We start from the raw sequence: 23,339 nt of genomic DNA, 5'->3' as shown, positions 1-23,339 counted from the left end.
CAGCTTTCCCTCTAAGAGCAGGATCCACGCAAGGATGTTGCTGTGATATCTTGGTGTCACTCAGTGGTGTCTGCTCAGTATTCCCTTAGGAGTCCTGGACACAATTCAGCAACAAAAAGAAATGGGTGGTACCCAACCAATCAGCTGTAGAGTGTATCTGCTGATGTTTGGAGAAAATCCTAAAGAATCTATAGAAGGTTCTGGAAATTAAGAACATAAACGCCCACCTGAGCTGCACTTCTGGAAATTAATATTGACCTCAAATAACCGGATGACGTGTTTGGTCAAATGCATAGACTAGTGTAAATGGGATTGCACACAGCTGGAAGGAGCAGGATGACTTTAGAAGTGCTTTAGACCTCCCCCAGCCAAGCAAGATGCCCAAAGGAAAGGCCAAAGGGAAGAAGGTGGCCCTGGAGCCCACCCCCAATCCTCCACCTCTCCTCACCCCCCTGTTTGTCAAGAAACAGGAGACCAAAAACGTGGTCAATCCTTTGTTTGAGAAAAGGACCAAGAACTTCGGGATTAGGCAGGACATCCAGCCCAAAAGAGATCTCACACGCTTCGTCAACTGGTCCCCGCTACGTCATTCTACAGCGGCAAAGAGCCATCCTCTATAAGCAGCTCACAGTACCTCCTGCCATTAACCAGTTCCCCCAGGCCCTGGACAGGCAAACAGTGACTCGGCTGCTTAAGTTTGCCCACAAGTACAGGTCAGAGACAAAGCAGGAGAAGAAGCAGAGACTGCTGGCCCGCGCTGAGAAGAAAGCTGCTGGCAAAGGGGACATCTCAACTAAGAGCCCACCTGTCCTCCGAGCAGGGGGTCAATACAGTCACCACCTTGGTGGAGAACAAGAAGGCTCAGCTGGTGGTGACTGCCCATGATGTAGACCCCATTGAGATGGTGGTTTTCCTGCTGCCCTGTGTTGAGAGATGGGGTACCCTACTGCATCATCAAGGGAAAGTCCAGGCTGGGGCTCCTGGTCCACAGAAGACATGCATCACTGTTAACTGTGAAGACACAGGTTAACTCGGAAGACATGGGTGCTCTAGCTAAGCTGGTGGAAGCTATTAGGACATTTATAATGACAGATATGATGAGACCTGCCACCACTGGGGAGCCAACGTTCTGGGTCCTAAGTCTGTAGCTCTAGTTTCCAAGCTGGAAAAGGCAAAGGCTAAAGAACTCACCACTAAATTGGGTTAAATGTACACTAGGTTTTCTACTCATAAATATAATTCCAAAATTAAAAAGAAAGGAAAAAATGATTTGGAAACGGGCAGTGGTGATGGTCACATGACAATATAAATCAGCTTCACACAGCTGTGTGCTTCATAACAGCTAAAGGGATAAAACTCATATGCATATAATATATTATATATACTTGGATATATTATATTTTTATATATCATCTATATTATATTTATTTATTTATGCATACAGAAAAGAATTGTGTGCAAGGTCACGTTGTGCCTGCCACCCTTAGGATACAAACATTCCAGTTGGCTTTTACACAAAGGATTTCAATTCTGTGCATCAAAGAAACTGTGGATCAAAACTATCTAGTAGCCAGTTATGTGCACTGAGAAAAATGGTCAGTCCTTTCTGCCATCTTTCGCACTTCCCATGGGTGACTGGGGTCCAGCCTTGGGTTTAGGTGAAACTATTGGAGCATATGAGTGCATATTTGTCGCTGTGCAAACACTGGACCATGTTAACAGGGCACATGGAACATCCAAAGTTTGGAGACTCCTGATACTAGTTGCCATAGATTCTCGGGGTTCGTGATACATTCAATCCACAACCTAATGTCTTAACACAGTTGCAATACTTTTTACTGTATCGATGTCTCTATTTTCCTTTGGGCACCTGTTCCTTTTGGCCTGTTCTTCTGTACCTTGTTGTGTCAGAACTACAGGCAGGAGCCACCATGCTGGAGGTACATGACCAGTTACTGACAATTTTTACTGTGGAAATTGCATCCATTTTGTACCCCATTGACAAAGGAATGCCTCCCTTCTGCTGTAGCATGAGAGGAGGGGTCACTCATTCCTCACAACCAGACTGACTGGGAGACTGGTCTTTGAGCTGACTGGGTTGAAGACCTCACATCGATACTCTCCAGCATCCTCCTTCCTGACAGGATTTATGTGGAGTTGGCACTTAGATGGGGACAGTGTGATCCTCTCTGTGGGCTGCAGATAATGATTCTTGAAGAGCCAACGGATGGAGATCCCAGTGTTGTCCGAGAAGCAAGTGAAGACCACTGCGCTCTGTACTGTCACTGTGCTCTCCGTGACTCTCAGGAAAGGCTGTGTCACAGGCTCTGCAAAGAAACAGAGGGGACCAAATGACAGTTGTCCTTCAGACACCTCAACCAGCCCCTCTATAGCTCACACCTAATAAAGCTTCCAGGGAGGAGAAATTGGAGCTGTGACTACAGTCATATCTTGTGCTTTGTATCTGTGACCCAAGGGCTGTGTGACCCTGATTCAGCCACTGAGTTTGATGGGCCTCAGATTCCCTCTACTAGGACATGCTGTGCACAATGGTTGCAGTGCTTATAGTTAAGGTCAGGTATGAGCAATGTTCTGACCGGTGGATGGGGGAGCTGCTCACATCAGCAGCACCTGTTCCACTTACCCAAGGCTGGACTCCTGAGGATAAGGAGGTTCTAGAGAACTGTGACCTCTGTCCCTCCTCTTGGGGACCTGGCTTTCCTGTGAGCCTCCTAAGCCCATAAGAAAGTTGGCTTCTGTCCTGGCACCTGTCCATTGAGGTTCAGGAAAAGGAAGTGCACAGGTGACCTACATGACTGCAGCTGTCATGGTGGTGCACAGCTGATCCCATGCCCTATGTGACTTGGTCAGTCAGCAGAGCCTTGTTCTCTGTCAGCTCTAACAGGAAGTCCAATGCTAGCCCTGAGGAGAAGCTGTCTGGGAGCAACTACAGTTGAGTCTGGATCCTTGGCTTCCTGGTGCTCCTTTTACTGATTCAAAAGTGAGCTAGACCATGGGGGGAGGGTGAACACAGGCTAAAAGGGAAGATAAAAGGGAAAAAGACAAATTCATCAATAATGACATCTTTGTCTTTGGTGAAAAGATGGGGTCCTGTGACCACAGAAGCTTAGATCCATCACTCAGGCGAGGTGGGAGGCAGTGTCTGCACCTCCAGGCAGGAGTGAGCAAACAACCTCCAGGCCCTCAGTGCACCTGACTGTGTGTCACTTCCTCTGTGTGGAACTCTGTCCTGATGTGAGCCAACCTCACTGTCCTCACGTGCCTGCTTACACTCAGAAGATGTGGAAGTCGTGTGCCTTCCCTCACTTCTTCCTCTACAAACCCCAGTGTCCACCTTTTGACCTCTCCGATCTCTTCCCTCTCCGGATCACTCAATGCTGACTTCGCTTCGAGATGGATTACCTGGTCTGACTTCCTGTCCACTAAAGCTAGGACCTTGTGTTTATAAAGTAGTTTAATCTTTCTGGAAATTCCAGTAAGTGGTCAGGCTCAGCATGTGGGTGGATGAAAGAACGACTCAGGGCCTTGCAAGGCCAGCTGTTAATGAAATTCTCGTATTTAAAGCTACAGACAGCGGTTAAACCTCCAGCTCACATTAACCTGTGCACGTGTGTGAGTGTGTGTGAGTGTGTGTGAGTGTGTGAGTATGTGTGTGTGAGTGTGTGTGTGTGAGTATGTGTGTGTGAGAGAGAGAGAGAGAGGCGGGGATATGAGTATGTGTGTGTGAGTGTGTGTGAGTATGTGTGTGTGTGTGACGGGGGATATGAGTATGTGTGTGTGAGTGAGTGTGTGTGTGTGTGTGTGACAGGGGGGATATGAGTATGTGTGTGTGAGTGTGTGTGTGAGTGTGTGAGTGTGTGAGTGTGTGTGAGAGAGGGGGGATATGAGTATGTGTGTGAGTGTGTGTGAGTGTATGTGTGTGATGGGGGATATGAGTATGTGTGTGTGAGTGTGTGTGAGTGTGTGTGTGTTTGTGTATGACAGGGATATGAGTATGTGTGTGTGAGTGTGTGTGAGTGTGTGTGAGTGTGTGTGTGTGTGACGGGGGATATTAGTATGTGTGTGTGAGTGTGTGTGAGTGTGTGTGTGTGTGTGACGGGGGATATGAGTATGTGTGTGTGAGTGTGAGTGTGTGTGTCAGTGCTGGTATAGGTGTACACCATCCTGTGTATATGGGTGAGTGCAGGACATAGCACCTAGATGGCGGTCAGAGGTTAACTTGAGGGAGCCTTTCCTCTCCTTCCACGGTAGCTCCCCTGCTCCCACACAGTCAGGCACTGTTCTCCACACCTGTAACAGGAAACACTACCAGGAGCTGCACCCAATACAGGCCAAGTACACAGTGGGCACCGTGGCCGCTGCTGCCTGTTCTGCCCTCCTTCTGAGGAAACAATTTGCTACAACATTGCTCCCCAAACTCTGCTGTCTTCCTTCCTCTGAGCACAGACTTTTAGTAGGCAGGAGCCCTTCCCAGGATAACGCTAACTGCTGTCAGGGATGGTGTCCAGGGTCCTGGTCTGTCCCTTCCACCCTGAGTCCTACATGGTGCCCCAAGTGGCTTCACTGTCTGTATTGTTCATATAGATATAGTCCTCGAGACCACACAGTGAGTGACAAGGCTCATAATCATCTCTGTACCCCGAGGCAGCAACAGCTCACTGCAGACCTGCCCTCTGCTGTGTTCTCCCAAATTGTCCTTCATGACACTGAATCCCACCTGAGCACCTAGGCTGTCCTGTGTTCTTAATACACTAGCGAGGTGGAATCAACTCTGCAGGAAGGTGCCAGAGATGCCTGTGAGGGCTGGGCAGGGACCTGATGGCCGATGCTAGGAAAGGGACAGACCTATGCTCACTGGAGTCACCAGTCAGAATGCGTCATCATGAGACCCAGGAGCAGTCATGTGTAGAGTTTCATGTGGCTGTGACACAGGAGGTCACCTGAGTCCTAGAGAGAGGATGGTGGCTCCGTATCCCTAGGAGAGCTGCAGAGGGACTCTCAGCATCCTGTGCTGGCTGAGCCTCAGCTATGGTCTGCCCATGTCCTTCCTGGGAGGCAGCTGTCCTCTGTCTAGGTGATTCCCCATGGGATATGCCAGGGAGAGCCAGGAACCTGGTAACACAGGATCCTCTGACAGAGTGATGTGCTTAGTAGGTCTGAAAGACTGCCCAAGAGAACTCCAGGTCTGTAGGGACCGGGATGGAGCCAAGTTACAAGTTAAGCTTATGGCTCCTGGAATTACTTTTCTGAGTTTTCTGCCATTCTGAGCATAGCAAGAGCCTCGGTTGACTGAGCAGAGTGTGAAGTCTTAGGCTGAGTTATTTTCGATATTATCTCGGGTCACCTAGTGACCACGAAGTGAATTACACCTCATGCCTGGATCTGCCCAATTGAGCTATTCTGTAATTGTTTCCCTGCAGGAGACAATTCCAGGAGCTGGACCTCAGAGGACAACCAATTGCAGAGGAGGACCTGTGCCTTGGGGACCCTACCCTTCCGCTGAAGTCTCATAAGCCCATCAGGACAGTAATTAATGGCCTGGACACCTGTCCAGCTATGCTCTCCCTGCTGAGTCTCTGAGGTAGGTGTCCAGGGGAACTAGCTTAATCCTGACACTCATGGCAGTTCACTGGCTGGTTCCACATGCCAAGAGAGCTTTGCCTCATGTCAGCTCCAACAGGATTCCAAAAACATGCAGTGACAAAAACAATTCCCCATGTTCCCTGGAATCTAAACAGGGGTGGAGATTAACAGCCAGGGCTTCCTGGTGCTCTCTGTGAGGACCTGGAGTTACTTCTTCAGGCAGGGCCTAACTGACCCCTACAGAGTCTTCCTCGGGGCCATGTGCATGATGAGAGACCCAAGGGTCAGGGCTGAGTGTGACATCCTGGCCTGAATTTACCCAGCACAGGCCTTCCTCTTGCAGGTAAAGACAAGTGAGGAGTTCTGCTCTAATGCTGTTGGTGTATCCCATGTGTGCCCTGCAGTAAGTGCCCAAACACCAATGAGAGGACACCATGCACTGGGGGAGAGCAGGCACAGCCCAGTCCTCACAGTCAGCTATGAAGTAGGATAAACCACACCCAGCATCTGGAAGCCATTGAGAGTCACTTACTGTGCACGGTGATTTGGACAGGTGCTGTTTCAATGTTGAAACTACTGTCTATCATTTGTAGAGTGTACAAGCCCGTGTCTTTCTCAGTGACGTCCTGGAGCAGCAGGGATCCGTTGGTGTACACTCTCTCTGTTCTGCTTTCTGCAGGCCCCTTGGTGATGGAATTCCTGGCTCTGCTATATTCTGCAATTTTAAAGACCTGGAAGGTAGATACCCCTCTGTACCAGCAAAAAACTTGAAAGTCTTCTGGCAGATTAAGAACACGGAGAAGGACGCTTTCCCCTTCAGCCGCATGCCGTGGCACTGGATCTATCGTGAGTTGGGCAGAGGTGAGAGGGTCACAGCATGAGGAAAGGGAGGCTGGAAGGGAAAGGAAAAAGTCATCACATGGGATCATTGTGATTGACGGAAAGATGGCGACCTCCATCCTGAGGAGATGGATTCTTCCCTCCACCCAGAGATGCAGGTGTGGGTGTGTCTATCCCACCTGACGGACATCGGGAACATGGCCTCCATTCCCTCAGTGCCCAGAAACCTGTCATTTCCTCTGCATGGAGCTCTGTCCTTGGTGTCTCCGTGGCTGTCCCTCACTGCCCTCATTCAGACATTGCACATACTCACGCACACTGTGCTTTGGGATGATGCCTCCCCTGACCTTGGTCTCTACACACCCTGGCTCTACACACCCTCTACACTCTCTGACTTTCTCATCTCCTTTGTACCTGCAGTCATCCTCAGATCTCACATTCCACATGTTCTCACTGCTCAGCCTATAGCACCCAGGACTAAGGCCGGATGATGGGTGGGAACAGTCTGGTCTTCTTGGCAGATATAGGTATTGGGAAGGGCTCAGGAATCGTGCTGGCTGGCTTTATGTCAACTTAACACAAGCTAGAATTTTTGAAACAAGGGGCCTCAATTTAAAATGCCACCACCAAAATAACCTGTGGGCTAACCTGTAGTACATTTTTAATTGGTGATTGATGTGGGAGAGCCCAGCCCACTGGGAGCATTTTCACCCCTGGGCTCAGTGTCCTGGGTGCTATAAGATCAGGATGGGCAGGCTGTGAGGAGAGAGGCAGTAAGCAGCACTCCTGACAAAATGCTCCTAGAGACATTTGCAGTCAAGTCTGGGACAAACGACTGAGATCAGAGCTTCCTGGTGTTCACCACGCTGTGAGGATCCATGGTTTCCTCACGTGCATGGCAAGAGTCCCCAGATGACTGGGCAGAGTCTAGCACCTAGGGTTGAGTTACTGTCCTTGATACAGGGGAGAGTCAGATGATAAGTCTGACCCATGGGCATTTCTTTCCATCACATGTGTCCTGCACATAGTGGTTAACCACAACATGGGGATAAAAAGGCAGAGAGGAGGTAGCCACATGCCAGGGGTGACAGTCCTGTGTGTCAAAGACCCACCCAGCACTGAACGATCACGGAAAATCACTTACTGTCCACCTGAAGTTGCACGTGTGCCAATTCCATTTTCTGATGTCTTTTCAGAGTGCGTAGGGTGTAGAACCCAGTGTCATTCCGGGTGACATTCTGGAGCAGGAGGGATCCATTGCTGTACACCGTCTCTCTACCACTGTGGGCAGGGCCTGGCACACTTGAATTCTTTGCTGTTCTGTATCGGGCTATCTCATGGTTGCTAGACATAGACGCCCCTTTGTACCAGAAAAACCCTCGAAGCTCGTCCTGGAGATTGTGAACGAGGAGAAGAACGCTTCCCCCTTCAGCAACACTGGGCGGCACTGATTCAATAGTGAGCTTGGCAGGGTTAAAAGGACGCCCACAGATGAAAAGAGAGGCTAGAAGGGAAGAGAGATCCGTCAACATCAGGACTTTAGTATTTGGCTAAGATGGTGCCCTGAGTCCTGAGCAGCTGTGTCCAGTGCTCAGCTGAGGTGTGGGAGTCTCCCTGCCCTAGGTAGTGGAGGTCAGTTCATTACCTCCATGCACTCCGTGCCCCTCACTTGTCATTTCCTCTCTATGCTGCTCTCTCCTCAGGTGTCAACATGGCCCTGCCTCACCGTCCTCAGATCCCTGCTCACCCTCAGTGTCAGTCGTTGGGTGTTGGGGTGAAGCCTCCCGACCGTCACACTCTGACTCTTTTGTTTCTTGTCCTTTAGTGACTGATTCGCCTTCTAGCTTTCTTCACTGGTCTGTCTTCCAGTCTAGGGCTAGGGAATAATGAGAACTGGGATTTGTCTTATATTATCTTTAAAAAAAAAAAAAAGACTGCAAAAGAAAACTCAAATATCTTGGAGAGTGAATGAATGAGTGAATGAATGAATGAATGAATACATGGCCATGGATTTATTTAACAAATTAGTATGTTTGGGAATACAGTGTTGACTGCTTCCATTTGCTATAATTTTTATGCATTTGCTTATTATATTGGTGTATGAGTTCATGTGCAAGGGCATGCCTCAGTGTGTCTGTGTTGGGTGCAAAACGCCGTCCCTAGGTGGAGGTCAGGGGACAACTTGTGTTCACTGGTTCTCAGGTTGTCAGACATGAAGCAAACACCCAGATCCACTGAGCCATGTCACTGATCAACACCAGCTTGGTTTCTTATTTGGGGCATCACAGCTGAGAACATCAGTCTTCAGAACACTGGGCTCATGATGGTGAACTGTGGGTGACAATAATCTCCTCCTCCCCCCTGCTTCTTCTTATTTACCAAGAGCCTCATGATGATGATGATGGTGGTGGTGGTGGTGGTGGTGGTGGTGGTGGTGGTGGTGGTGGTGGTGGTGGTGGTGATGATGATGAGCCTCTATACTTCAGTGTTTTCAGCCCTACAAACCTGAAACTCTTCTCCAGTCCCTGTCCCCTTGAGGAGACTTTAGACAGTAGGTGAGTCCTCTCCTCTCACACACTGTAAAATGTGGTCTCCTCATCTGTGAGCAGGAGCACCAACAGGTGGGGCATTGTTTGCAGATGGTACAGAGGGCACCGCCCTGGTCTCTGTGGCCAGATCTGTCCTCAGTCTGTAGCACATCTGCTCCAATACAGCTCCCAAGTTCTCTGATCCTCTGAGCTCAGCCTCCGCCAGACAGGATCATATCCCAGAGTCCCGTGGGCTGTGGGTAACTCTGTTCTCTGCCCTGTGCACACTCAGTCCTACACACCTAACCTCTCCTCTGGGCTCTTTCTGTCTCAGCTCCACAGAGCTCACAGTGACAAACAAACCTCTGAGCATCTCTGTGCCCTAAGAAGACAGCAGCTCACCCGGGGGCAGCCCTCTGTTCTGGCCTCTTCCTGGCTCAGTCAGCACCAGTGAGTGAGCCTCTGCACTCCCTGGGTGACCCAGGAACCAGCTGGGCACCCAGTCTGCCCTGTGTTCTCAGTGCCCTGCAAAGATGGAGTTTGCTCTCAGGAGGAAGGAGACAGAGATGTGTGTGAGGATCCCAAGGGGCCAGCTGTGTGACGAGTGGGGGAGGGGACAGATGCGTTCTCACTGCAGTCACCAGTCAGGATTCTCAGGGAGAAAAGGGGCCCAGGAGCAGCTGTGTCAGGAGCCTCACTTCCTGAGTGTGTGGGAGGAGGTGACCTGAGTCCTGGAAGGACTGCTCTGGGCTCCATCATCCCATGCAGGGTTTCAAGATGGTGCCGCCATCCTCTGTTTGCTGAACTCTGTCTCCCCGTATGCTCCCTGGCCTTTCTGAGATGCCTTGGGCCTCTGTCTGGGTGATTCCCTTAGGATACTCTATCTTTTCCAGAGAAAATACACGAAGCAGCCACTACACATAATTCCCTAGCAAGGCAGCAGAAAAGGAGGCAGCTGGTAGGTCTGAGAAGGCTGTGTGACCCCCATGTCTGTAGGAACAGGGGAGCTAGCCAGAGGAGGAGGTAAGTTCCTGGTTTAGACAAATACTCTTCTGGGTGTTAATTGTGTTTCCCTGAGGCGGCCCCTGCTGATCGCTGGGAGAACTGCAGCTCACATCTGGGGAGCTATCCACATCAGCAGAGCCTGGTGTCATTTGCCTGCAGGACAGACTTCTATGAGCTGGACCCCAAAGGACAAGCAACTGTCAGGGGGATCTGTGTCCTTTGTCCCTCTTCCTGGCAACCATGACCTTCCTGGAAGTCTCATAAGGCCATCATAACAGTTAACTTAGTGGCCAGGACATCTGTCTTTCTATTCTCTCCCTGATGAGTCACTGGAGAGATCCAGGAGACCTCGCCTAACTGTGGCTCTCATGGCCGTGCACCAGGTGATTGTATGTGGCACAAGGATTTTCTCCTCAAAAGCACTGTTCCCTGCCAACAGATGTCAGAATCCAGCCTTTGTAAAATGCTTCTCGGGGCCATCAGGAGATGAGTCAGGACAGAGGTCTGGAGCCAGGGCTTTCTGGTTCTCACTTCCATGAGGATCCTATGGCTATCTCATTCAAACCCAATCTCCTTCCCTCAAGGTCTTTCCCAAGGACACATTACTGCTAAGAACCCCAGAAGTCTAGACAAGGGCTGATGTCCTTCACTGAGTTAACCACACATCCAGCTGACTGCAAGGTAAAGTCAAAAGAAGGATTCTATTCAATTGGCATTACTCTCCTTATGTTTCCTGAGTTAAATGTTCACACCTCAATAAGGAGACACAATGCAAAGGGTAGGTAGGCCTGCCTCTTCTGTGTGTGTCTACTGGAATGAACCCCACACAACACCCAGAGTTCACAAAGTATCACTTACTGTACACATAGAGGTACAAGGATGTTGTTGATACAGTTTCTCCACGTGTGTTGACTGTTCGTAGAGTGTAGAATCCTGTGTCCTTCTGGGTGACATTGCGGATCCACAGGGAACCATTGCTGTACACTGTCTCTCTACCGCTGTACATTGGCCCCGTCACACTTACTTCAGTGTTCAGTATGTATACTCCAATTTTCCTCAGCCCTCTATACCAGGCAAAGGCTATGAGATTCTCTGGCAGATTGTGGACAAGAAGAAGGACGTTTTCCCCTTCAACCACATTGAATGGCACCGATTCAATGTTGACCTGGGCAGTAGTCAGGAGCCAACAGGTTAGAAGGGAGGCTAAAAGGGAAGACAGAGCAACCATCGATATTGAGCAGGTGAAATCTGTTGGTTTTTTAAAAAATCACACTTCTGCCTTCCCAGGAGCTCTGCCCACACTCCTGGCTAAGGCCCAAGATCAGCTGTCACTGGTCTCACTCTCAACAGATCTGCCCACAACCAGCTGGGTCCCTGACCCAGACCCTCTCATCCAGCTTCCCCAAGCCGCCAACATCCACCCCAGCTACTCTCTTCTGCCCACCTTTACTGCACAGATGGAAAAACACTAGATAGTTTTAATATTTTAAAACTAGCCAAATAGCACAATTGTTGGGTTCTTTTTTTTTTTTTTTTTTTTTTGGTTCTTTTTTTTCGGAGCTGGGGACCGAACCCAGGGCCTTGCGCTTCCTAGGTAAGCGCTCTAGCACTGAGCTAAATCCCCAGCCCCAATTGTTGGGTTCTTATCAGCTAACCGATTTTAGAATCTTTTTCTTTTCTTTTTTTTTTTTTCTTTTTCCGGAGCTGGGGACCGAACCCAGGGCCTTGCGCTTGCTAGGCAAGCGCTCTACCACTGAGCTAAATCCCCAACCCCACTAACCGATTTTAGAAATTAGCTTCCACCTTCTTTATTGACATAATCAAGAAATCAACATGTCCCTCTACAGAGATCAGCACTCACCTTAGGGGTATGGGTAGGGGCGTGTCTACCCTCCTTGATGGAGGTGACCAACATGACCTCCAGTCCCTCACAGGCTCTCAGTGTGTCATCAACTCCGCAATTCTCTGCTCAGTTGTCTGCCTAGCTCACACCTCAGCACTCCCATATTTGGTGTGAGGATGCCTGACTGACCTCCTCCTCTAGAGAAACCTCACTTTCCGAATGTTTGTTCTCTGTCCCCTTTGCTGTACCAGTCAACCCATGATATCATCTTCCAGATACACTGACTTCTGACCCACTAGAATCAGGGCTTTGGGAGAACAGAGTAATCTGACATTAGGAAGACTCGGTTCCTGGAAAAGTCTTAGACATCAATAGAGGAAGGAAGGGAGGAAGGAGGGAAGGGAGAAAGGGAGAAAAGAAAGAAGGAAGGAAGGAGAAGTGGGTGGGTGGGTGGGTGGATGGATAGATGGATCGATGTGTCCATAGATTAATCTACATCTTTCCTATGTCTGTAGCTAGCAACAATAATTATACTCAAGAGTGATGTAATTTTTTTTACATTTACTTCTGTATTGTATGTGTGGGTTCATGAAGGCACATGTCTTAGCAAGATCTTCTGTGGATATGTGCCACAGCACATGTCTGAAGGCAAATGTCTCAGTGTTTTCACGTACTGTTAAAGCTACCGCATAGCTGTGGAGGGCAGAGAAGACCCTGTAGGAGTCCCATCTCCCTGACTACCACGCTGGAGCTGAGGACTGAATGGAGATTGTCATCTCTGCACACTGAACCATCTTATTATCTGTTTGACATCTATTTGGAGAGTCACCAGTGATGGTTGGACATATTGGGACTCACAACAGAGCAGACAGTGTGACTGACTTTCAGTAGAGAACATTGGGGGTTTTCTCCATCCTCAGCTAGCTCCTGTCCTTTGAGGGCTTCAGCCTGCTACACCTAAGCCCTCACTGCACCTTCTGCCCTATGACTTTAAACAAAATTCCGAGTCTCCTCTAGGGCTCCTGTCTTCTCAAGAAACTTCAGCCTTTCTCTGAGTTCTCCTCCCCACACACAATCATGGAGTAGGCATTCTTACCTGTGAGGAGGAACCCTTGGCAGGGGGTACACCCCTTGAAGGGAAACACAGAGGATGCCTCCATCTGTCTTCTCACTGTCATGTTCTTGCTCTGAGGAGAAGACCTTCAACTCCAACAAGGCAGCTGGCCTCTGCTGTCCTTCCTCCTTCTGAACTGAGTTTCCTCTCAGGCAGGAGCACTTCCCAGAATCCAGTGAGCTGTGGGTAGTGGGGTCGGGTCCAAGGCACTGCTCAGTCCTTTCTACCCTCAGTGCTGCCCTGCATCCCTCCAACTTTTCTCTCTTTATGCTTCTCCTCCAAGACTGTCATTGAGCAACAGGGTTGATAAACATCCCCATGCCCTCAGAGAACAATGGCTCATCCCAGAGCTGACATCTGCTGAGTCCTGGTCTTGAGTTTGTCTGTGTCAAAGAGGGAGCCTCCATCCTGCCTATGTGTCCCTGTGACAGAGAGACTCAGCTGAGCACCCAGTCTGCCCTGTGTCCTCAGTGCTCATGGAAGGTGAGATTTCCCAGCAGGAAGATGACAGAGATGCCTATGAGGGCTGGAAAGAGACCAACTGAGTGATGAATAACCGTTTATCACTACAGTCACCAAGTTCCTGATCCAGAAGAGAGACCCAGAAAAAGTTGTGTGACCAGTTTCATATCCTGGATGTTGGGAAGAGGTGACATGTGTATCCTGGGAAGGACTGTGGGTGCCTCTTCCTACTGGGAGTTTCAAAGCAACATTCCAGCAATATGGGTTGACTGAACTGTGTGTTGGGTGAGCCTAGGTTCTCTCTGGTCACCTATGCCCTTTGTCTGGGTGATTCCCCATCAGAAATCCTGCCTTCCCTTATGAGAGATGCCAGAAGTGAGCAGACTTTCAGGTTCCTCAGTCACAGAGGTATTCTCAGACACAAGTAACAACAGGGTAGTGACAGTGAGCTCCAGGTCCACACAGACAGAAATGAAAACATCTCTACAAACCAAGATCAAGCATGGCTTAGGCAAACAATTTTCTAAGTGTTGAGTGAGCATCCTGGTATCTCCCCCTGGAGTTCTCTGGGAGAACTGCAATCTCATGTCTAGGGCTACAACAGGGGTGATCAACAAGTCAACTATGATCTGCCCTGATCCCTTCAGCACAGGTGGATGCAGGGCCTGTCATCCTGTCCACTGTGCTCTGCAGAACTCCTGTTTCCATCTAGTGTAGGGTGGGTCTAGGCAGGTGTCTTAGTTGGGGTTTCTATTCCTGCTCAGACATCATGATCAAGAAGCAAGTTGGGGAGGAAAGGGTTTATTAAGCTCACACTTCCACATTGCTGTTCATCACCAAAGGAAGTCAGGACTGGAACTCAAGCAGGGCAGGAAGCAGGAGCTGATGCAGAGGCCATGGAGGGATGTTACTTACTGGCTTGCTTCCCCTGGCTTGCTCAGCTTGCTCTGTTATAGAACCCAGGACCACCAGCCCAGGGATGCCACCACCCACAATGGGTTGGGTCCTCCCCCCTTGGTCACTAATTGAGAAGCTGCCTTACAGCTGGATCTCATGAAGGCGTTTCCACAACTGAGGCTTCTTTTTCTGTGAAAACTCCAGCTTGTGTCAAATTGACACACAAAACCAGCCAGTACAGCAAGGTTCCAGATCTTCCCTAGGGAGTCCTGGACCAAAGTTGGAGGAAATGTCCATCTAGAGGATGGGTAGCCTCGAGAGGAGCTTGTGCTCACAAAATGTCAGTGGAAAGTCATGGTACATTTCTTTTCAGACTCAAAGGAGAGGACAATATGAAAGGACCGCACCTCTACCAGCTGGCCTATCTCTGGGGTCTCAATCCTTCCTTCTCTTTGCCTACAGGGTGCTGAGGGCATCAGCTCTTGAGTACATAGAACACTGATTGAAGTGGATGTGCCATCTACTCTTCCCATACACTGTTCTAGGTCTCTCTTTCTTGGTGTGATAAAGAAAGAGAGGGGTTGGGGATTTAGCTCAGCGGTAGAGCGCTTGCCTAGCGAGCGCAAGGCCCTGGGTTCGGTCCCCAACTCTGGAAAAAAAAAGAAAGAAAAAAATAATAATAACTAGGGCTGGAGAGATGGCTCAGCGGTTAAGAGCACTGACTGCTCTTCCAGAGGTCCTGAGTTCAATTCCCAGCAACCACATGGTGGCTCACAACCACCTGTAAAGAGATCTGATACCCTCTTCTGGTGTGTCTGAAGACAGCTACAGTGTACTTATATATAATAAATAAATAAATCTTTTTTTAAAAAAAAGGAAAAAAAAGAGAGTAAAAGGTCCATTTCCCTTCTGAGTCTGGGTCATTTTGTACCATAGAAGGACATCAAGGCACAAAACAAGATTGTGGCTGGCTCATTCAATGGCTGGCTCGATGACTCATGCTTAGCTAGTTTTCTTATACAACCAAGACTATCTGCCTAGGGATAGTGCTGCCCACAGTGGCCTTGCCATCATTCATCAATTGAGACTCCCTCACAGACACACCCATAGACTTGATAAGGCTGGCTATTCAGTTAAGGCTCTTCTCCCCACTGCCAGTAACTCTGATCTGTGTCAATTTGACCGTAAATGCTAACTAGGACACTGTATCAAACTGTTAGGCCTCTCTCTTCCACAGAGAGACTAAAGTATGTACCCTATTCTCCAAGTGAGTGTCCCTCTCCAGTCATCACGTGGGCTGGAGTCCACAGCCCCTCGCAGCTGGACCGTCAGAGGCAGAACATAACTCACAGGTATCTACCTTGAGTTTTACTTTTCCAGATTCCCTGTGTCCTGAGCTCAAGGATGCTCTGGTGAACGCCACTGACAGCCTTAACAGTAAGTAAAACAGCATCTTCAAAGCATCAATGTCATCCTGACTCGGCACAGGCCTCCCAGGCACATTCATTGCCTGCTTCTTCTGGCTCCATTGGAATCAGAGCAGAAGCCAATCACCAGTTAAGACAAGCCAGGAGCTGGGAGCATTTCTGGAAAGGAAGATCAGCATGGTTCAAAGCTCTACATGATCCTTCTGGGCCATCAAGAATGGAGACCATGAAAGCACAATGGCCGGGACAGGATGGCATGAATTAGTAAAAGAAAGAAAAACCTACTTGACCTTAAGTACAGCCTTCCCTGTAGGAAGGTCCTGCTACATGGAAAAATATCCCCACCCACATTCCAGGACCAATCCAGGGTCACCCAGAAGATGAGAGATGGAAGGACATGAGTAAGAGACCAAACTGGAACCTCATGAGAGGATTGGGAGTCGCTTGTTCCCATAGGCACAGGCAGGGAATTAATTTCTGCATCTATTCATAAAACCAAGGCTTCCCACCAAAGTTCAGTGCTGACATTTCAGGGATCCACTTACCAAGACCTGTACATTTCTTCACTGGTGTCCTACCGATGACAATGGCAGAATTCCAGACAAGAAGGTATAGGATCTGCTATTATTAGTAGCGAGGGTAGGGATTAACAGATCTTGGGAGCGTGACTGGGGCTTCCCATTGATAATCCAAGACTACTGTGAAGTTGGATGAGAGGCTGCATGGCAGGAGAGGTTGAGGTTTAACCCCGGGTGGAAATGAGGATCTGAAGAGGGCATCAGCAGGACATCTGAGCCATTGGAGCAAACAGAATAAACCCTCAGTAGAGGGAAGGGGAAATCCTGATCTATAGAAGGCTACATACAGTATCTGTGCTGTAACCTCAGTTCATCAGATCCCAGCCAGAGCAAGGGTGCAGGTTAGAAGAGAGGTACTCATGTAGCATGCATGAGCCCTTATCTATCAGCACCACAATACACAGAACCACCCCACTGGACACTCATGTGTTCACTGAGCCTGAGTTTCAGATGTCCCCTGAGTCTCTCTAAGCAGAAGTCCCTTCAGTCCATTCTAGATCAATGTTGGGTCTGGCTGCATGTGCTTGGGCTAGGCCAGGATTCCCTGGTCTTCTTAGATATCTGTGTGGTGGGGCTGTCATGAACCCAGGAATGATCATGTGTCCTAGCTCCAGCCCTCTGCTTTTAGGCAGTTGTAGCAAGGATGGGACAGAAGTTAGTCACAGATAATATCCAGGTTGATTGGGTCACTTGTGTTGGCACTCACTGGGTTCCAGGTTTCACACTCCTAGGATCCTGTGTCAGTTGGGACACTGAGCCATGAGAGTTTTGTTGCCCTCGGACAGCCTCATCCTGTCACCTGCTAAGAAGTTTGGACCATTTATCCTCCACAGGTAGGTTTATTCTGAGTCTCATGTTCATCCTTTAAGTCTACTATTCTCACTTCCATTGGGTCAGAGCTGTCACATGTCATGGTGGCCTTGGGTGGCAGTGTTGTGCAGACAACAGAGAGAACACGGCTCCCTGTGGGAAGTATAATCCTTGCAAAGGCCTCTTTCAGCCAGTGTTGGTCTCTGTAAATTCCACCACCAATAAATGTCCTTAGAGAACCAGACAAAAGGATCTGAGTGCTCAGACATGGTGGTGTCCTGTGCTGTGTGGGAGAAGCAGTCTTTGTCACATGGGAGCTGGGCTGCAGAGCTTGATGGTACAGACCTAGACCTGGAGTTACAGGCCAGGTCTCTCCTGGTCCTCACTGACCCACTGCCTGCCTTGCTCCATGGAGCTGGGTCCCTCCAGCTACACTGACCTCCTCTGAGCCTGGACCAGCGACCTTCATGGCTTTGCTGCCTAAAGATGTCCTCAAGTCAGATGTAGGAAGACTGCACACTGAGCTTCCCTTAGGAACATCCACAGCCTGTCCTCAGGGCCTGATATGTGTCCAGAAATCTCATGTGAGGCAATGAGCAAGCCTGGTATTCAGCTCACTACCCAGGCTAGACCATCATAAAATGGGCCAACCTTCCCAGGGGTTCCATGGTGACTGGCATGAGGCACAGGACCCCAGAAGGCAAAAGATGAGCCTCAGAATGATCTAGGAGAAAGAAGAGAATGGAATTCTGATGCGAATGAAATAAAACCATTATTTCCCCACCCCCCAGCCTGTAATGCCCTGTCTCCCACAGGTGAGGAACATGCAGGGATATTTCCTGAAAAGCAGATAGCTGGTTTCTTCCTTTTAATTTTTTTATGTGTTTGGTTATCTTTGCTGCAAACTTATCTGTGCACCACAAGAATGTCTGGTGTCCACAGAAACCATAGAGGGCATTGGATTCCCTGGAACTGGAGTTACAGATGATTGTGAGCTGCACTGAGTGTGCTGGGGACTGACCTCAGGTCTTCAAGAGCACCCAGTGCTCTTAACCCACCTCCCTAGTCCTCCCATGTAGATATTTTCAGCAATCAGTCTGGCAGAAGGTAGAGGGGAAGAACTTGCTAGAACTCAGGCTAGAAGGACAGGTGTGTTTGGCAGACCTGGGATAGGGAATTGGGATGCTAACATTCTCCATAGGAGACCGGTGTTACTAATATCCAGGGTCTAAAGTGAATCCCTGCAAGGATTTCTCTAAAGAGCACAGAGAGGTGAGATGAGAGACAGAGAGTAAAGTTGTTGGAAATCAGTGACTCCTGAGCAGAGAGAGCCCTGGGGTAGCTGCAAGATCTAATGGGAGGGTGAAGCAAAATCCTGTCCATTGTATTCCAGGAGGACTGACTGCTGAATACCAGAGTACACATGATGTCCTGTCTAGTATGTGGGCTGGCAGACCTAGAATTCCTCAGAAATTCTCCAGAGTCAGGTGACTGAGTCCATGAGTCAAATCTAAGGGTCCATTTGTTTTTACTTCCTGGACAGCATGTCCTCTCAACTGTTAATGACCAAGATCAACACCAGATCCTCCCTGCTCTGCAGACACCTGAGAAGGCCTTCAGGGTGGAGACACTGGATATATGGCTGGAGACAGACTGCTTGTGCTTCACATCCATGGCCTGTGTGAGGCTCATATGGTCACGGTTCCCTGTGTCTCATTTTCCTGATATCACACATGGTGAATAAATACGGAAATGTCTCTAAATCAGCCTTAAATATGAGCAAGGCCCTGACACTGAGACAGGACGGCCGTCCAGATCAGCACTGTCTGTTCCTCTTTGCCTGCAGGAGAAAATTCGCTAGATTTACTCCCTGAGGACATTGAGTCATCAGGAGGACCTAGGTCCTGTGTCCCTCTCTTGGGGACACTGACAATAATGGGAAGTCCCAGAAGTCCATCAGAACAGTGGGCAATGGCTTGGGCACCTATGCAGCTGTGCTTTCCGTGCTGAGACTCAGAAGGAAATGCCCCGATGACCTAGCCTAACTGTGGCTCTCTCATGACATTACACTGCTAGTTCCATGAGCCAGGAGACACACAGCTAATAAATCATTCTTCTCCATTAGCTTTGACAGGTCAGATTTCAACCCCAAGCACACTTCCCCAGGTTACCCGGAGTCAGGAGTCTAGGACAATGATCTGGATCCAGGACCTGCCTGGTGGTCTCCACTCTAATAAGGATCCATAATTCCTTCAGCCAGACCATGCCTGAGTCCCAAAGATCTCTCTCAGACTATACGGTTATGGTGAGGGCCATATATCCTAAGCTTATTCTGACCCTTGGGATGAGTTGGCCCACCAAACATGCCCCTATCAGCAAGGTGAATTCAGATAAAGATTCTGAGACTGCAGCTTGTCTACCCTGGTAATGTCCTGCACTAAATGCTCAAACCTCAAATGGGCATAAAATACTGACAGGAAGCAAGAACAACCCATACCAGTGTGTGCAACGTAGAAACAGCCCCATGTCACCCCCAGATCAAACAGAAGCACAGACTGTCTATGTACTGATGCTTATGTGTTTGTTCAGGTTCAAACTTCAGCATTTGAGAAGTGAAGGGTCAAAATAGGCTCTGTCCATATGAGCGATGTTCTAAAACAACAGCGATCCCTTGGCATACATTGTGTCTCTGACACTGTGTGCAGCGCCCAGCAGGCTCTGATGAGTGGTTATTACAAACTGCACAAGTTCATGGCTGCCAAGCACAGTTACCCCTTTGTGTCAGTAAAAGTCTCGAGCAATTCCACTATATTCATAGCAGCCTTATTTATAATAGCCAGAAGCTGGAAAGAACCCAGATGTCCTTCAACAGAGGAATGGATACAGAAAATGTGGTACATCTACACAATCGAATATTACTCAGCTATCAAAAACAATGACTTTATGAAATTCATAGGCAAATGGATGGAACTGGAAAATATCATCCTGAGTGAGGTAACCTAATCACAGAAAAACACACATGGTGTGTACTCATTGGTAAGTGGCTATTAGCCCAAATGCTTGAATTACCCTAGATTCACAGAACACATGAAACTCAAGAAGGATGACCAAAATGCGATTGCTTCACTCCTTTAAAAGGGGAATAGGGAGGCAAAGTTTAGAACAGAGGCAGAAGGAACACCCATTCAGAGCCTGCCCCACATGTGGCCCATACATATACAGCCACCAAACTAGATAAGATGGATGAAGCAAAGAAGTGCAGGCCGACAGGAACCGGATGTAAATCTCTCCTGGGAGACACAGCCAGAATACAGCAAACACAAAGGCGAATGCCAGCAGCAAACCACTGAACTGAGAACGGACCCCCGTTGAAGGAATCAGAGAAAGGACTGAAAGAGCTTGAAGGGGCTCGAGACCCCATATGAACAATAATGCCAAGCAACCAGAGCTTCCAGGGACTAAGCCACTACCTAAAGACTATACATGGACTGACCCTGGGCTCTGACCTCATAGGTAGCAATGAATATCCTAGTAAGAGCACCAGTGGAAGGGGAAGCCCTGGGTCCTGCTAAGACTGAACCCCCAGTGAACGTGATTGTTGGGGGAAGGGCGGTAATGGGGGGAGGATGGGTGTTGTTTGGGGAGGGGAACACCCATATAGAAGGGGAGGGGGAGGGATTGGGGATGTTGGCCCGGAAACCAGGAAAGGGTATAACAAATGAACTGTAAATAAGAAATACTCAAGTTAATAAAGATGGAGGAAAAAAAAGTCTCGAGCATTGCCTGGAAGATTAAGAACAAATAAACATTTCCCCTCCATCCGCACAGTGCATCAATCGTGAGCTGAGCAGTGCGGGGAGGGCAACAACAACTTGAAAGTGAGGCTAAGAGCTGGAGAGTTGGCCTAGTATTAAGATCACAGGCTTCTCTTTCAGAGGACAAGGGTTCAATTCCCACCATCCTAGGGGGGACAAAAGGCATATTGGAAAGTCTACGGCAAGCAAGTGAGTTTTCTGGAGATGGACATTTTGCAGCCATGGGTGTTCTCTAAGAGGCAAGGGACCCCCAGAGACTTCATCCTAGGGTTGCTTCTCACTGCTGATATGCCTTTTCTGCCCCTATTACATAGCTTAACGGTTTCCTGAGTATTTACCTACTCTGTTGGGCAGATTTCCTGCAAAATTATTATGTAGTTGCATGTTCAAGTAATACTGTTTAGATGAATTGATGGTTTCATAATTCCTGATAATGATTTTATAGAACTCCTAAATTGATATGTTATCTCAAGCCCCCTATAGAATAAAAGCTGCATATAGAGCTCTGTAAACCTTCATGTGCCATGAGGTAATTGCACTGGAAAAAGAAAAAAGAAGAAATGGGGGATAATGGAGCTAAGAGGACTAAGTGGGCCAAGTGGGAGGACGTGGCAAAGGACAAAATATGGGCAGAGATGACTGAGGTCCTTTAAAGATGCCATGTTTATTACAGGAGCTCCAAAAAATACACATACACATATATGTAATAGTTTAAAACAGGGTTATAGGGTTTAACAGTTAGCCTATGCCCCTTCTAGATGTCATAGGCTGCTGAATAAGAAGCTGGCTGCCGAGAATGGAATGCCTCCATGTGTAGCAGACGTGCAGCTCAATCTTCATGTGGGTCCCCCACAACTGGAGTGGAGGCTCTCCCTAAAGCTGTACCCTGACTGTGGTATTTGTTCCCCAACGGGGCTGCCTTGTCTGACCTCAGGGGCAGAAGATGTGCCTAATCTAACAGAGACTTGATGCACCAGTCTGGGAGAATGTGGGGCAGCGGGCTGTGAAAGGTATCCTGGTTCCCAGTCAAGATAAGGTTGAAACCCTGGTGACCCTGAAAGGGACAGTAGATGTTTCCCTAAACTCCCAGGAGGCCAGGCCCCTGTTGTGTAGCTACAGCCTCCGCACAGTTCCCTATAGAGGGGCTTGTGACAATCAGTCACATAGAAGCAGCACCCTAAGCGCTCCCACATGTAGATAAGGTATCCCCAAGCTCTCAGACCAAGCCAATAGGGAGTGCCTGCTGTCAGTCCCTGACTAACCCCTCCCTCATGGAGATGAGGTATTCCCAAGGTCTGAGGCTGAGCCAATAGGAAGTACCTGCTGTCAGACCCCCGACCCACCCCAAAACTGGATATAAGAATCCTATCCAGGTGGGCAGCACCCCTCGAGCAAACTTGAGCCTCGGGACCACAGGTAAGACCAACTTTTCTGCTGCAAGAAAGCTGCCTGGTGAACTCAAGACACAGGCCCACAGGAACAGCTGAAGACCTGTAGAGAGGAAAAACTACACGCCCGAAAGCAGAACACTCTGTCCCCATAACTGACTGAAAGAGAGTAAAACAGGTCTACAGCACTCCTGACACACAGGCTTATAGGACAGTCTAGCCACTGTCAGAAATAGCAGAACAAAGTAACACTAGAGATAATCTGATGGCGAGAGGCAAGCGCAGGAACCCAAGCAACAGAAACCAAGACTACATGCCATCATCGGAGCCCAATTCTCCCACCAAAACAAACATGGAATATCCAAACACACCAGAAAAGCAAGATCTAGTTTCAAAATCATATTTGATCATGATGCTGGAGGACTTCAAGAAAGACGTGAAGAACTCCCTTAGGGAAACACAGGAAAACATTAATAAACAAGTAGAAGCCTACAGAGAGGAATCGCAAAAATCCCTGAAAGAATCGCAAAAATCCCTGAAAGAATTCCAGGAAAACACAATCAAACAGTTGAAGGAATTAAAAATGGAAATAGAAGCAATCAAGAAAGAACACATGGAAACAACCCTGGATATAGAAAACCAAAAGAAGAGACAAGGAGCTGTAGATACAAGCTTCACCAACAGAATACAAGAGATGGAAGAGAGAATCTCAGGAGCAGAAGATTCCATAGAAATCATTGACTCAACTGTCAAAGATAATGTAAAGCGGAAAAAGCTACTGGTCCAAAACATACAGGAAATCCAGGACTCAATGAGAAGATCAAACCTAAGGATAATAGGTATAGAAGAGAGTGAAGACTCCCAGCTCAAAGGACCAGTAAATATCTTCAACAAAATCATAGAAGAAAACTTCCCTAACCTAAAAAAAGAGATACCCATAGGCATACAAGAAGCCTACAGAGGGGTTGGGGATTTAGCTCAGTGGTAGAACGCTTGCCTAGGAAGTGCAAGGCCCTGGGTTCGGTCCC

The 23,339-nt window shown here is 48.6% G+C and overlaps 1 protein-coding gene across 2 annotated transcripts in view; it reads right to left on the bottom strand.

The window, feature by feature from the left end:
• Positions 1-1,394: 1,394 nt before the first annotated feature.
• The window catches only part of Cgm4 (carcinoembryonic antigen gene family 4), a 29,149-nt gene continuing 7,204 nt past the window's right edge, over positions 1,395-23,339 (bottom strand). The window contains 5 exon segments of one of the 2 annotated variants that reach the window (NM_012525.1): positions 1,395-2,327; positions 6,137-6,496; positions 7,589-7,948; positions 10,836-11,180; positions 12,917-13,201. In NM_012525.1, the coding sequence (NP_036657.1) occupies positions 2,044-2,327; positions 6,137-6,496; positions 7,589-7,948; positions 10,836-11,180; positions 12,917-12,998 (1,431 nt within the window). In that variant the 5' untranslated portion in view covers positions 12,999-13,201 and the 3' untranslated portion in view covers positions 1,395-2,043. 2 annotated transcript variants of the gene reach the window in all.

The sequence above is a fragment of the Rattus norvegicus genome, chromosome 1 (assembly GCF_021556685.1).
Source record: "Rattus norvegicus strain SHRSP/BbbUtx chromosome 1, alternate assembly SHRSP_T2T, whole genome shotgun sequence".
In the NCBI taxonomy this organism is placed as follows: Eukaryota; Metazoa; Chordata; class Mammalia; order Rodentia; family Muridae; genus Rattus; species Rattus norvegicus.
The sequence above is the reverse complement of the archived record's forward strand: the minus strand, read 5'-3'. Positions and strand labels throughout refer to the sequence as shown.